The sequence below is a fragment of the Genypterus blacodes genome, unplaced genomic scaffold (genome assembly GCF_046128005.1).
Source record: "Genypterus blacodes isolate CSIRO-AG114 ecotype Tasmania unplaced genomic scaffold, CSIRO-AGI_Gbla_v1 ptg000112l_1, whole genome shotgun sequence".
Lineage (NCBI taxonomy): Eukaryota > Metazoa > Chordata > Actinopteri > Ophidiiformes > Ophidiidae > Genypterus > Genypterus blacodes.
Genome location: NW_027466916.1, coordinates 2,217,501 through 2,229,999, shown reverse-complemented (window position 1 = coordinate 2,229,999; position 12,499 = coordinate 2,217,501). Strand labels below are relative to the sequence as shown.

At 52.9% G+C, this 12,499-nt stretch overlaps 1 protein-coding gene across 2 annotated transcripts in view; it reads right to left on the bottom strand.

Annotated features, from left to right (window-relative positions):
• The window catches only part of LOC143009589 (latent-transforming growth factor beta-binding protein 2-like), a 76,555-nt gene that overhangs the window by 2,564 nt on the left and 61,492 nt on the right, over nt 1–12,499 (bottom strand). Inside the window, exons 30-40 of one of the 2 annotated variants that reach the window (XM_076161625.1) lie at nt 10,862–10,984; nt 10,015–10,143; nt 4,812–4,940; nt 4,536–4,670; nt 3,256–3,462; nt 3,077–3,169; nt 2,554–2,682; nt 2,273–2,410; nt 1,961–2,131; nt 1,594–1,845; nt 1,264–1,413 (exon numbers count right to left, since the gene is read on the bottom strand). In XM_076161625.1, the coding sequence (XP_076017740.1) occupies nt 1,264–1,413; nt 1,594–1,845; nt 1,961–2,131; nt 2,273–2,410; nt 2,554–2,682; nt 3,077–3,169; nt 3,256–3,462; nt 4,536–4,670; nt 4,812–4,940; nt 10,015–10,143; nt 10,862–10,984 (1,656 nt within the window). The remainder of the gene's footprint in view (nt 1–1,263; nt 1,414–1,593; nt 1,846–1,960; nt 2,132–2,272; nt 2,411–2,553; nt 2,683–3,076; nt 3,170–3,255; nt 3,463–4,535; nt 4,671–4,811; nt 4,941–10,014; nt 10,144–10,861; nt 10,985–12,499) is intronic. The other variant, XM_076161626.1, reaches the window with a different exon arrangement.

Sequence of the window (12,499 nt, the reverse complement as noted above, 5' to 3'; positions counted from 1 at the left end):
ATTACTTAAGCTGCACAGGTGCCTTATGGGTAAAAGACAGTAAAAGTGATTCATATCTCTGAATTCACTCCGATGTTTATTTCCTTCTGTCTCTTACTTGTGAGCGTCCGCCGAAAAGAGCGTCACTCCAGTTTCCCATCGTTCTATAATTTCCACACTGTAACTTAAATTGAAGGCATGACGGCTCTCTGAGGGTCCGAGTGGCTCGGCGAGCCAAATGAGACCCTTCAGGAAATTTGTTAAACTGACAAATATGTGGCATCGGGCTATAAACAAGGATGCTTTACTGCCTCCACTCAGTCCACATCTGGAGATCTGCAGTAAGGCTTTGACCTAACACAGAGATGCGGCGTGCAATGTTACTCGCGTCTACAATCTAACAATCAAACATGATGTCATCTCGCGTGTCGGCCGAGGAGCGACAGAGCCTGATTCCGTCGGCCCGAAGCCGCTCAGACGATGTTAAACTTCACCGTGTGTCGTATTCAATTTCCACTTGGCCTTCGACTCTTTTCTTCTCTCGCTCTCTCAACGCGGGAGGTCTGATTGTCATTTCGCAGCAGTCAATCTGGACGTGACCCCTCCTTCTGTTTATGTCATGTTCTGCCGGCGGAGAGGCGAGCAGTTGATATTTATAAAAGCAGGCATGGCACGAGCTGCACATGTTTCCTACGCCGTATCGGAATTCACTCTCGCATCTTTGGGGAAAAGTCTCGGCCTTGGCGCTGATAAGCCGGCAGACGCAGACGGATTCCTGCATCATTCTGTAATCATAGCGTTTCATTATGACAAGATAGTCTCAATTTCTAACAAAACAAAGTGCACTTAGAATGCGTAATATCTCATGTATTACACGGCGTGGCTGCGATTCAAGGCCTCTTTACTCTTGGCAGCGCACAGGCGGAGGAAATTCGGAGCAAAAGGGTAAGACACCACGGGTTTGAGGAGTGCAGCGCTTTCATCAGTTTCCCATAAAACACAACTTAATGCACGGCTGTTAAATTCAAAGCTTCTCCTTGAACTTGATGATGTAGTGCGTGATGAGTTACCCGCCCTGGCTCCAAAAGAAGCTTCCAAACCTGGAGGGAGAGTTCACCGCAGGTTTGTTTTTAACATGCAACGCCGCATTTTGAAACGTAACCAAGGAAGCTGATTGATTCCCTATTGGTTCGTTGGAGCGCAGGATCTATAAATGCGGGTGGTCTGTCAGGGGTGGGGGGAGAGATATCAATATGGCCCCAGAGGGGGAGGGAGGAGACCCACCTATGCACGCCATCTTGTTGAGGTCCAGCTCGTAGCCGTCGAAGCAGTCGCAGGTGTAGCCTTCCCGCACTCGCACGCAGCGGCCGTTCTCGCAGCCGTTCAGGACGCCGCACTCCTCCGCTCGGAGACCCTCAAAGCCTTCGTAGCTACCTGATCGGACAGAGAGACGGCGGAGAAAGTGAGTTCTTGTTTGTGCCGAATCTGGGTCACAGATAGTCTCAATAATCACATCATCTAATAACAACATATGGTAAAAACTAAATAACAGACAATCAGGTCAATCAGTGAAGAACGTCTCCATGTCTGACACACAGGGGTCAGTAAACACACCGGCGTAGGGATCCACCGGTCTTGGCTGGAACTCTTGCGGCCTGTGGACGGGGACGCGGGAGGGGGGCTGTCGCGGGCTGTAGTCGTTGTCGTTGAAGAGCGGGACGCTCCCGGGGACGTCGTAGGGACCCCCGGGGCCGGCGTAGCTGTCCCAGTACGGCTCCTCGGGACCCTCGTACTCGTACCCTGGCCGCTCCCGCAAGCTGTCCGAGCCTGCACGCCGGGGCAGGTTACACATGATGGCGTAATCCTCTGAGAGAGAGTGAGAGAGAGAGTGAGAGAGAGAGAGAGAGAGAGAGTTATTTTTGACTGATGAATCTAGGTGATGTGTTCATATAAAGAAACAAAGCGTTCCCCTTCCTCTCACCTGACTCCATCTTGGGGCAGAGGGCGCACTGCTCGCTCCAGGCTACGCCGTACAGGCAGCAGCACTCGGTGTACGTGGTTCTGTGGCCCGGCAGAGGATTGGCACACATGTTCTCCTCCACCAGGTTCTGCCAGCAGATTTCCATGTGGACATCATCGGGCCCCAGAGAATCTGGACAAGAGATGAGAATGATCATCCAGATCATCGTAAGGACATTACTGGGACATCAATTTCTCTCTCTCCCTCCCTCCCTCTCTCTCTCGCTCTGTGTGTGTGTGTGTTTGGCCGTGTGTGTATGAGTGTATCTCACACCTGTAGTATTGGATGTGATGCAGCGTCGGTGTGTGGTGTCCAGGACCAGCGGAGGGCTGCAGAAACAGTTGAAAGACCCGGCCGTGTTCACGCACGCTCCATCCACACACGTGTTCTCCATCTCACACTCGTCATAATCTAGAAAATACATTAACACACACACACGGGTACAAACACACAGGGGGACATGTGAGGCAGCGATCACTCAGAGACACAGTCTAGTATCATCAGTGTATGTTAGATATGAGGTCAGAGGTCAGAGGTCAGAGGTCATTCCTTACCCACACACTCAAAGCGGATGTTGTCATAGTAGAAGCCAGAGCGGCAGTAGCAGGTGTAGGAGGAGAAGAGATTGGAACATTGTCCATTCTTACATATTTCAGATCCAAACATCTCGCACTCGTTCACGTCTGAGGACAGAGAGACAGGTTCACACTCTGCTGTTACATAAGCTCTAAAACAGGAAGCTGTCAAAACAGGATCGCCTTTCTAAAAACAGCGGCGGCCTGTTTGAACAAGCTGACACACAGACATTAATTAGGCAGGTATGCGGGCAGGTATCCCCGTGAAGCCTGGGCGAGCGAACGCGCCGAGGGGATTACGGCCGTCCGTCTTGATGGAGAAGTTGCGGAACGTGAAAATAAATCAGGGGAAATGCTGAGACGGCGCCTTTCTTTGTGTCGGCGCGAGGACACGGAGGAAGTAAAGCTGTCAAAAGCTCGGGGATATGGACTGAAAACAGCCACTGGACAAAACTGTCTGTGTGTGTGTGTGTGTGTGTGTGTGTGAGGGAGGAGAGAGTACCTTTGTAAGGCCGTTGATCCTCCAGACTCTGACTGGAGGAGGGGGTCAGGGGCAAGAGGCCGGTACCATGAGGACACAACTGGTTAAAATCTGCTGAAGAGTGAAAGATGAAACCAAGTCAAACAAACTTCCAAACACAAACATGATTCAGTCCAGTTCTTCAGAGTTTGGTCTGGTACCTCTTCCAGGGACGGGACAGGCGTGGATCTCACAGTTGTCCCCCCAGCCGGCGCCCACCGTGCAGCAGCACTCGCGCTTGGTGACGTTGCGAGAAAGGACGTTGTCGCAGAAGTTGTCGTCGTTCAAGTTGTAGTAACACTCCTTCCTCTCCTCGGCCGAGGGTGGCGGCACGGTGGCTCCTGGGCCGGGTTTAGGATCGGGATCGGCTGGAAGAATGAGCGAGAGGGAGGTCAGGGGTCACGGCTAGCTGCAGGAGTGTGTGCTCTGAGGCCTTGTTTGTTGCTATGTGTGATCCCTGACGTAATATTATGGGATGTTGGCGTGGATACTGAAGAGTGAAGTAATTTAATGGAAGTGAGAACATGTTTTTGAACCACATAAGGTGAGTATTGTTTCCCTCCAGTAATGCTTCTTTCTCTCTCTGACAGGTTTGGGTCGGGATCCAAACATCTCAGGCGCGACCCGAGCGGGACCAGCAGGTAGCTCTCCCCCCCGCCCGCCTGTGCTGAGCCTGCTCATTTGTCCAGAGGCACTGGGCTCCGGCATTCACCCTTAAGCTGCCGGCTTAGCCAAATGGAAACACTGGCATGCGAGTCAATGCACCATTCACTCTCACATGATTGATTAACACACGTCAAAAGCAAACAACGGAATGTGGCAGAAAGGTACACAAAAGCATAGCTGGGGTTTAGCGCCAGCGCTGGAGGAAAAACATCCCCGGCGAGGGCGCGCCGCTTAATAATGTAAATACGCCCCAGTATTCGTGTACACATACGCCTATCAGGCTGCAGACGCCATGGTGTTTCCCTGACTTAAAGGGCTTTTTCTGTCATTCTGAAAATTGCCTTACGTTGCATATCAGTAATCTCTGCACTTGAGATCATTGTTAGCGCCAAGGGGAACGGCGGCGTGTCCAAAACGCTAATTGCCAATAGCTACACCTTCCCCTTGTTTGTCTTGGTGGAGGAGATGTTGAAAGCCGTGGTGGTTCCCCAGGGAGACGGCTTGGCGTTGGGCTGTAACGGAGGAGTTGCGACATGATTCATCCAAGGGATTAGGCTAATAAAAAATTTTGTAGGCCGTCCACCCAAGCGTAACCCCAGACTATAAAACAAATGGAGGCAGGCAGGTCAGAGAGATATTCTAAGAGACGCAGAGTAAGTCCCGTCCACCCCGTCACCCCTGTTGTTTGGACAATGAGAGACGGCTCATTACAGCAGGGAAAACTCTGTCTCCGTGCGATGGGACGGAGAATTAAGTCCTGTTCCTGCTCCATTACCCAGCGAGCGGCACTGGCTGGTGAGGGGATCAAATTCCTCATTGTCGCTGGGGCAGATGCACAGGAAGCTGCCGTCGTGGTTCTCACACAGGGCCTCCCCACATAATGCCGAGCTCATCTCGCACTCGTTCACGTCTGAGAAAGACAGGAGAGGGAAGGAGAGGGGGGAGGAGGAGGGGGGGTAGAGGTCAGGCAAGTCCACACACACACACACACACACACACACAGGCCAGTGGCTGGAACACAAAATCTCTACGTTGTGTTTTTTTTACGCACCGACGCATCTGCTGGTGTCGCCGGGCGGGTTGGTGTAGCCTCGGTCGCACTGGCAGCGGAAGGAGCCGTCCGTGTTGTCGCAGAAGCCGTGGTCGCCGCAGATGGTTCCATTCACGCACTCGTCGAAGTCTGAAAAGAGGCAACAGAGGCACACACTCATTAAACACTCGCACGACACACAATAACACAAGAAATCTCCGGCATCATAACACATCAACGATGGTTTCCAGGTGGGACGGATTATTGGAAGGGGTTTTTGAAAGCGTTTGGCATTTGGGGTGAATTCATTTGCGACGTCAGCATGAGAGGACTTTCGCTCATGGGCGCCTGGAAGTGTGAGGGCGAATCTGGAGCGCGACAAGGTACATGTTCCTTTGCAGAGTCCATAAAGTGAGAGAAGAACCCTGGCAACCCAAGTGTGACGGTGTAATTTACGACGTTGGAGGGGGTCGGCATGCGCGTTCTCCACGTCACATCGCTCAAAGGCGGCTGAGGAACAGTCTCAGCTTGGCACACAGACGCTTCTCTGGCAGGATTTACTTTCCACGTCAGCTGCCGAATCCTTTTAAACCTGTTTTGATGTGTCTGACGTCCTTCCTGTAAGCTCCAACCTCAAGCTCAGGTTGGCGTGCAGGAGCTGAGTTCAGGCCCGGCTGACAGGCAGCAGCTCACTGTAGCTCCGTGTTTGTGCGGCAATGACACATCAAAACAAACCTAATCAAGCCCGGAGAGGCCGTTAACGCCGGATGGTGCGTCTCAGCGTCCGATCTCCTCCTGCTTGTTGTTTAGAAGCAACATTTGTTAGCAATTTCTTACATACATAAATTAGTATTTCTTGGCGTCTTGTATACGTCGCAGAGGCCAAAGCGAGAGAGACACTGCTGGAGGGCCGAGCTGATTATAATTGGTTGAAAACAAACACAGACTTTGATGATGATCAGCATCTGTTCTCTGCTCAGTCTCACCTGCCACTGCTTAATGTTGACTTACCTGCGTGCTGACTAACGGCCAAAGAGGAGGTGACGTAAGCGACTGAGCCTGAGCCTGAGGTTTTAGCTGCTCGGCCTACATTTGTCAGGCCCGGCGGAGGAGGAGGAGGAGGAGGAGATGGTTTGTGGAGGGATCTGATCAGCAGCTTGTTAGTAACATCCTGATGTGACTGTCAGCCACTGGGTTCTGTGAGGGAACTGCTTCTGTATGTTCTGCGACTCATTAAGCGAGGACCAATCTGGACTCTGCTGGCACCTCTCAGCCTCTTTTACAGGCCGCAACAGCCTTTGTTGACTTTTTCGCCTTCTAACCAAACTTTCAACGGCTGCAGTCACTTATTTATGGGCAATTTGCATAAATAAGACACAAACACAATAAACAAATGACATTAACATTCTTATCAATGACGTCAACCAACGACGAAACATCAGATTGGGCGTCGACACAAAGATCGGCAGTGTTTTAAAGTCGCTGATTTACTGAGTGGAAAGTCATTTGCATGTTGTCTGAGGACATCTTATTTCGCCTCCGAGGGCGAATAAATGCTGTATCAGTTGAGGAGAGAAGAAGGGAAGTGGGCTCGAGAAACCACATCCCTTTGATACAAACCCAGGGCCTTGGCCGCGGCCCCGTCTGCTGTCCCAGCACAGAACGCTGCCTTTGCTCGCCGGGGGGAGTTTGGGGGGGGGCGGGGGCTCCTGTCAGTGTCCCTGTCTTGACTTGGCCACTTCTCTGACATGCCTCTGGGGTCAGAGCAGTGGGCTCCCACAGGCTAATAAAACTACAAAGACAAAATTGTCTCTGTCATTTAGACAACCTTTCTGCAGGAAATGCTGAGAAACACCAAAATTGCTCGAATAGACTTGTGGGCTCAAATGGGGGAGAGAGAGAGGGAGAGAGAGAGAGAGAGAGAGAGAGAGAGAGAGAGAGAGAGAGAGAGAGAGAGAGGATGGACACATGCCGAGCGCCGCCAACCTATCGCATTTGCATTTGCAAGCCTGACGTGTCGCGAATTTCAGACTCCTTTGGACAAATTGACACTCTATGGTGGAGGAGAAAACGCCTGAGGCTCTAACTGAACACACACTCGGAGACGTCCAGCGAGGTGAAACGTATCGCGTGTCAACATGGGAGAAGCATTTCCGGCAGTGTGAAAAGTTGAATCCAGGTTTGGAATGTGGTTATGACTGCAGCAACCAGGCGGGAGGTCTGGAGGGGAGGAAGGTGATGAAGGGCCGCGTCTAATACATGAAATAATCAGCGTCTGCTCGGGGGGGGGGGGGGAGTGCGGCGCAGCACATGTGGAACAGGCTTCGCCGAGACGCCGACACATCAGCCCGGCAAGGATTGAGAGCATCTGGAGCAGAGCGTCTGCACTCGACATAACCTGACCGCCTATTTCAGATCCGTCTGCATCCAGGGAAGTGCTAATTACAGCATTAATGGACTTGTGGGAAAAGATGAATAATACATGATGAAATAACGACACCACGCACTCACAGGAAGTTGCCCTTCCCCCGACTCTTATCCATGTAATAATGGGTTACGTCAGGACGCATGCCGTGCTGTAAATTGCCCAAAAGGAAGGAAGTGAGAAGGTGAGGAGTTCAGCGCACATGGGAGGCGCCGAGCTCTCGGGCCGATCCCGATAATTTGGCACCCTTCCTAATAGTCTTACACGGGGAGGACCTTCTTCCTGGATCGGGTGATACCGCAGCGGGGGGTGGGGGGGTCGTGTGGGTTACGTGCGGGGGTCTCTGTGCCATGCGCTAATACGTAGCACGTGGCGGCAGGCAGCGAGGGGTCGATGCGTGTTGGATCGGCCGACTTCTTCTCCCCTTCTATTCCCCGGGCAACCCCGTCGTCTGATTGGTCCCATATGCAGAGGTTATTCAACACGCGAGGAGCGGGCCAGGGATGAGGCGCGGCGGTTTCTTTTCAGGGAAGCATGTTTGTGTGTTTTATCTGTCATTTCATCTGCGACCTCTGGCGACCTCAGCGCCGACCCGCCAGAAGAGGTGTGCAGAGGTCCGCCGCGAGAGAGCTGTCGAACATCTGGACGGGAGCGTAGGCAGCCGCGCGCACATGGCCAAGTCCTTACATCTATACGTTTAGAAGAGGTGGGAGGAGAGAGGGGAACCACAGGCAATTTCCTCCCTCGGGGCCGAACCTCATTACACACACACACACACACAGCAGAGCTACAGAGGATTTATGAGTGCGATGCTGAATTAAAAACAATACGCGGGGATACACACCATACACAACACACACACGCACACACAGCCGCTCTCATGCAGTGCCAGCAGAGGCCCTGTGTGTGCGTGTGTGTGTGTGTGTGTGTGTGACGTTCTGGCCTGCGTGGCTCACTTGTGGCTGATGCCCACTAGATTTAAATTAGCGCAGCAAACTGCGCCAAACATAACTGCTGCCCTCTTTTGTACGGCCGAGGAGTAAAAATAAAACCAACGCCCGGCGCAGAAATGGCAAATTACACCGTCTGGCCTCTTCTTGAAGATTTGATGATTTTTACAAGCGAGAGAAAAAATGCCTGGGAGTAATGGAGCTCCCTCCCTGGACTTTTATTGGGGTGACGGCAGCATCTCCCACAACCCCATGGTGCAGTGGAACAAGCCGCTATTGTGCGTCGCGTCGGGCCGCCGAGAGGCTAAGAGGAGTGCCGGGTGCTCAGAGCAGGCAGCAGAGCGAGAAGAGCGAGTGTTTGTGCTGTGAGGTCGGAGGGGGGAAGAGAAGACAATCAGACAGGCTGTGATGGCGTCATGACGACACAAACCCCCCTGCATCCAGGCACTTGCAGAGTCCTTGACCTGCAATGCAAACTACCAGGAGTGTATGTTCACGTCACATGGAGCTGCCCTGACCCTCTGCGAGCGGCCCGAGCTGTGTGTGTGTGTGTGCGTACGTGTGTGTGTCGACTCTGACACCGAAGCAGAGGAGGTGAGCAGCTGGTTTCAATCTGGGCCGTATCACAGAGCCTCTGCACTCATAAGCTGGTGCCAGACAGACAACATCATAAAGTGGAGGGTGAGGAGGCGGCCACACATGGGCGAGGTGGAGGGGGGGAGGGGGGAGAGGGGAGAGGGGGGAGAGGGGGGAGAGGGGAGAGGGGAGAGGGGGGAGGGGGGAGAGGGGCTGATCTGTCACTGATCAGCAATAAAAAACGAAGGTCATGAGAATAGCTGTGTTCTGAAAGGATGCAAGGATGCACACACACACACACACACACACACACACACACACACACACACACAAACACACACACACACACAGCCCTCATCCATCTGTCGTCTGTAGTCCAGCATCATTCCATTCTGCTGTTCTCAGGGTGCTTTCCCTCCTCCCCTGTCACTCTTTGGTGACTGTTTGGATCCGTTACACCAGGAAATACTTCAGCTTTTTGTTTTTTTCCCGCCTCTCACAGACGACCTTGTTGTTTCTCGGCTCTACCAGAGAAACAAAGGAGACGAAGCAGCGCCGCCTCACCAAATGAAAAGTGATAAAGCGTTGAGCAACAAGCCACATTAATATCTCCAGAATGCAGACACACACAGATTCCAGCCCGAGGTGTCCGTTGCTGCCAGTAAACACACAAGGCTGCGTGTATTCTGGAGGTCATGGTTGATGTGTCTGTTGTTGCTGGCCAGCTGCGGCTCCAGATGTAGCGGAGAACCGCACGCCCAGCCGAGGGGCCGAGCCAGGTGACCGGGCTGCTCAGCGGCGGGACCGGGAGGTAAGGGACCGTCCCGGCCCGGCCCCGGGGTGGACTGACCACGCTGTTCCCGCTCCAAGAGGAAAACAGCCGTGATCAGGTTCCATCCGTTGTCTCTGCCAAAAAGCGGTGAGACGCTCTAATCAGCTGGCCTCACACACTGCCTCGCATGACGCCCCCGTCTCAGGGGCCACCGGTCCCCGTGTCCCCCACGGCCTTCTGTCCAGGAAGACCCACAGTGCTTTGTCTCTGAGGGCCAAACTTGATACGACCATCTTCAGAGTGTGTGTGTGCTGTGTGTGTATGGGGGGTTGATTGTGGCTTAAAGAGTCAAATCAGCATCAAGTAAGAATTCTGGGAGGTGACAGCTAATAAGACGATTGGATTCTTCCTGTTTGTTTTAACATCTCCATCTGGTTTCACGCTGCGGAAAGTGCGTGCGTGTGTGTGTGTGTGTCACGCCTGAGACAATTAATCACTCACCACAGCCTGTGTTGGCGTCTCCCTCCACGCCGGGCTCACAGCCCATGAAACACCGGTACGAGCCGATGGTGTTCTCGCAGCGCCACGTACCACATATGGAGCTGCCAAACTCTCTGCACTCATTCTGGTCTGTGCAAAGAGACAGAGAGAGAGACAGAGAGGGAGACAGAGACAGAGAGAGAGAGAGAGACAGGGAGACATCATGGTTAGTATTTGACAAAACAGGGGCACAAACGCAACCACATGTGCAATCAGACACTCACACGCATAGACGCTCCCCCGCATTCATACATGCATACATCCATACAGACGCACTCCCTCCTCCTCCTCCTCCCGGGCTCCTCTGCCTGCAGGATAATGGCTGTACGGCAGGAGTTTGGCCTGGAGGCCTGCGGTGTAGCTGTCCTCAGTGAGCGCAGCAGGCAAACGGCGACGGCCAAGAACAATATTATCACAGCAACCGAAGAACTTGCGAAGGAGCTTAAAGGGAGACGCTCCAGAGGGAGAAACACCTCAGGCTCACAATGGGGTCATTCATGCTTCCCCAGGGGGGAGAGGGAGGGAGGGAGCGTGGGTGCCATCCAGCCACCACCACTCGGGTCCTGGGAGCCACTAAGCCACGGTTGGACACTTTAAGAGGAGCGACCACTCTGGTACTACAGGTGATCAATCAAAACCAAACTGTGCCAAACCTGGAGCGCTCCCGTCCAAATGTAGCGTGACCATGAAACGTTTGGCGCCGGCGTTTTGTTGGTTTACAGACTCAGGGCAGGTTTTGGGCTATCACACACACACACATACACATACATACACACCACAGGGGGGCGCTGCTCTGGGTCTGGCTCACCTTCGCAGTCGGCCGTCTCTGCGTTGAACTTGAAGCCGGCCTCGCACAGGCACAAGTAGGAGCCGTCGGTGTTGAGGCACTGGCCACGCACGCACACGGTGTCTTTGCTGCACTCGTCCACGTCTGAGAGAGAGAGAGAGAGAGAGAGAGAGAGAGAGAGAGAGAGAGAGAGAGAGAGAGAGAAAAGAGTGGAGGAGAGAAATGAGGTGAGGAAAAAAGGGTGCGTCAAGATTTGTGACATACTGATGATCACTAAATATCCCCATCTATCCTCTGTGTTCACGAGGTCCTGGGGGAACACCACTCCTCTGTGTAAGTATCACTGAAAGAATGTGTAATCAAGGCTCGCGTCTGAGCTGCAAGATGCATTCGGCCATTTGGAGCGAGCGCTCGGCGGCGCAACGCAAACAGGAAACAAAGGAAAAATCGACGGCAGCTTTTGCAGAGCACAAATCAGCAACGAGAGCCGGAACGCTTGATTAGCCGCAGACAGTAATTGTAGCGTTACAACATAAGTCGTGAAGCGTTCGGATCGGAGGTAAAATCACAGGGAAAGTTCATGAGAGGCCGACCGGCGCTCCAACATTTGATAATCAGGCCAATCTTGACGAGACGACAAAGTAAACACGCAGGAACAAAAATAGGGAATAAGAAACACTCCAGACTGTAAGTAAACGCTTAAATATGCAGCGAGCCGACAGCTTTGGGTTTCATTCAAGGACTTCAAAGAATTCTATCAAAATTATTATTATCCAAATCTAAATTGAGATATGTTCCCGTTCTACTTCCCCTCTGCGTCGCCGAGGCCGCACCTGACGAAACCCATCCTTCATCCCTGTAAACTCACCTTCATCTTCCTCCCCTCCTCCTCCTCCCCCCTCGCTCAGGCCCGCGTGTGTGTGTGTGTGTCAGAGGGGTCTGGCTTTCATTGTGGCAGACAGAAAATACACGGCAACTACTGATTTATAGGATAATTAGAGCGCAATATTTGTGGTGGCGGGCGGCCAAGAGTACCTGACGCAGGCCGGGCGGTTTCGCTCAGTGTGTTGTGGACAATGTCTGCTGCTCCGGGGGCCTAAGCCTCCGTAGTCACATGTCCCCGTGCAAGAACTGACCACAGTCCCTTCAGTCCCCCTTAGCTGGGACGCCGCCTGCTTCACATCATGACAGGACGTGACAGGCCACTTAGCGTTGCTCCTTTACAAGCCAGGCAGGCCAGTAATAACACAGATCCAATAATGACAGGCCTCGCCAAAGTTATTTCGTACTATTTTGACAGCAAGCGCTCCAGTTTGTTGAAAAGCAAAACGTTCGTCTTCCTTAACCGATGATCGGGGCTACATTTTTCCCATTGCAGCGACCGCTGGGTGCGGCTAGAATAACATCCAACTGATGTCTGAGCTGAAAGAGAGAGAGGGAGAGAGAGAGGGAGAGAGAGGGCGAGAGAGAGAGAGAGAGAGAGAGCGAGACAAAGAGAGGGAGAGAGAGAGCGAGAAAGGGAGAGAGAGAGAGGGAGTGAGAGAGAGAGGGGGGGAAAGAGATGGACGGAGAGGAGGAGAGGAGGAGAGGAGGAGAGAGAGAGAGATGGAGAGGGAGAGAGAGAGGGAGAGAGAGAGGGAGTGAGAGAGAGAGAGCGAG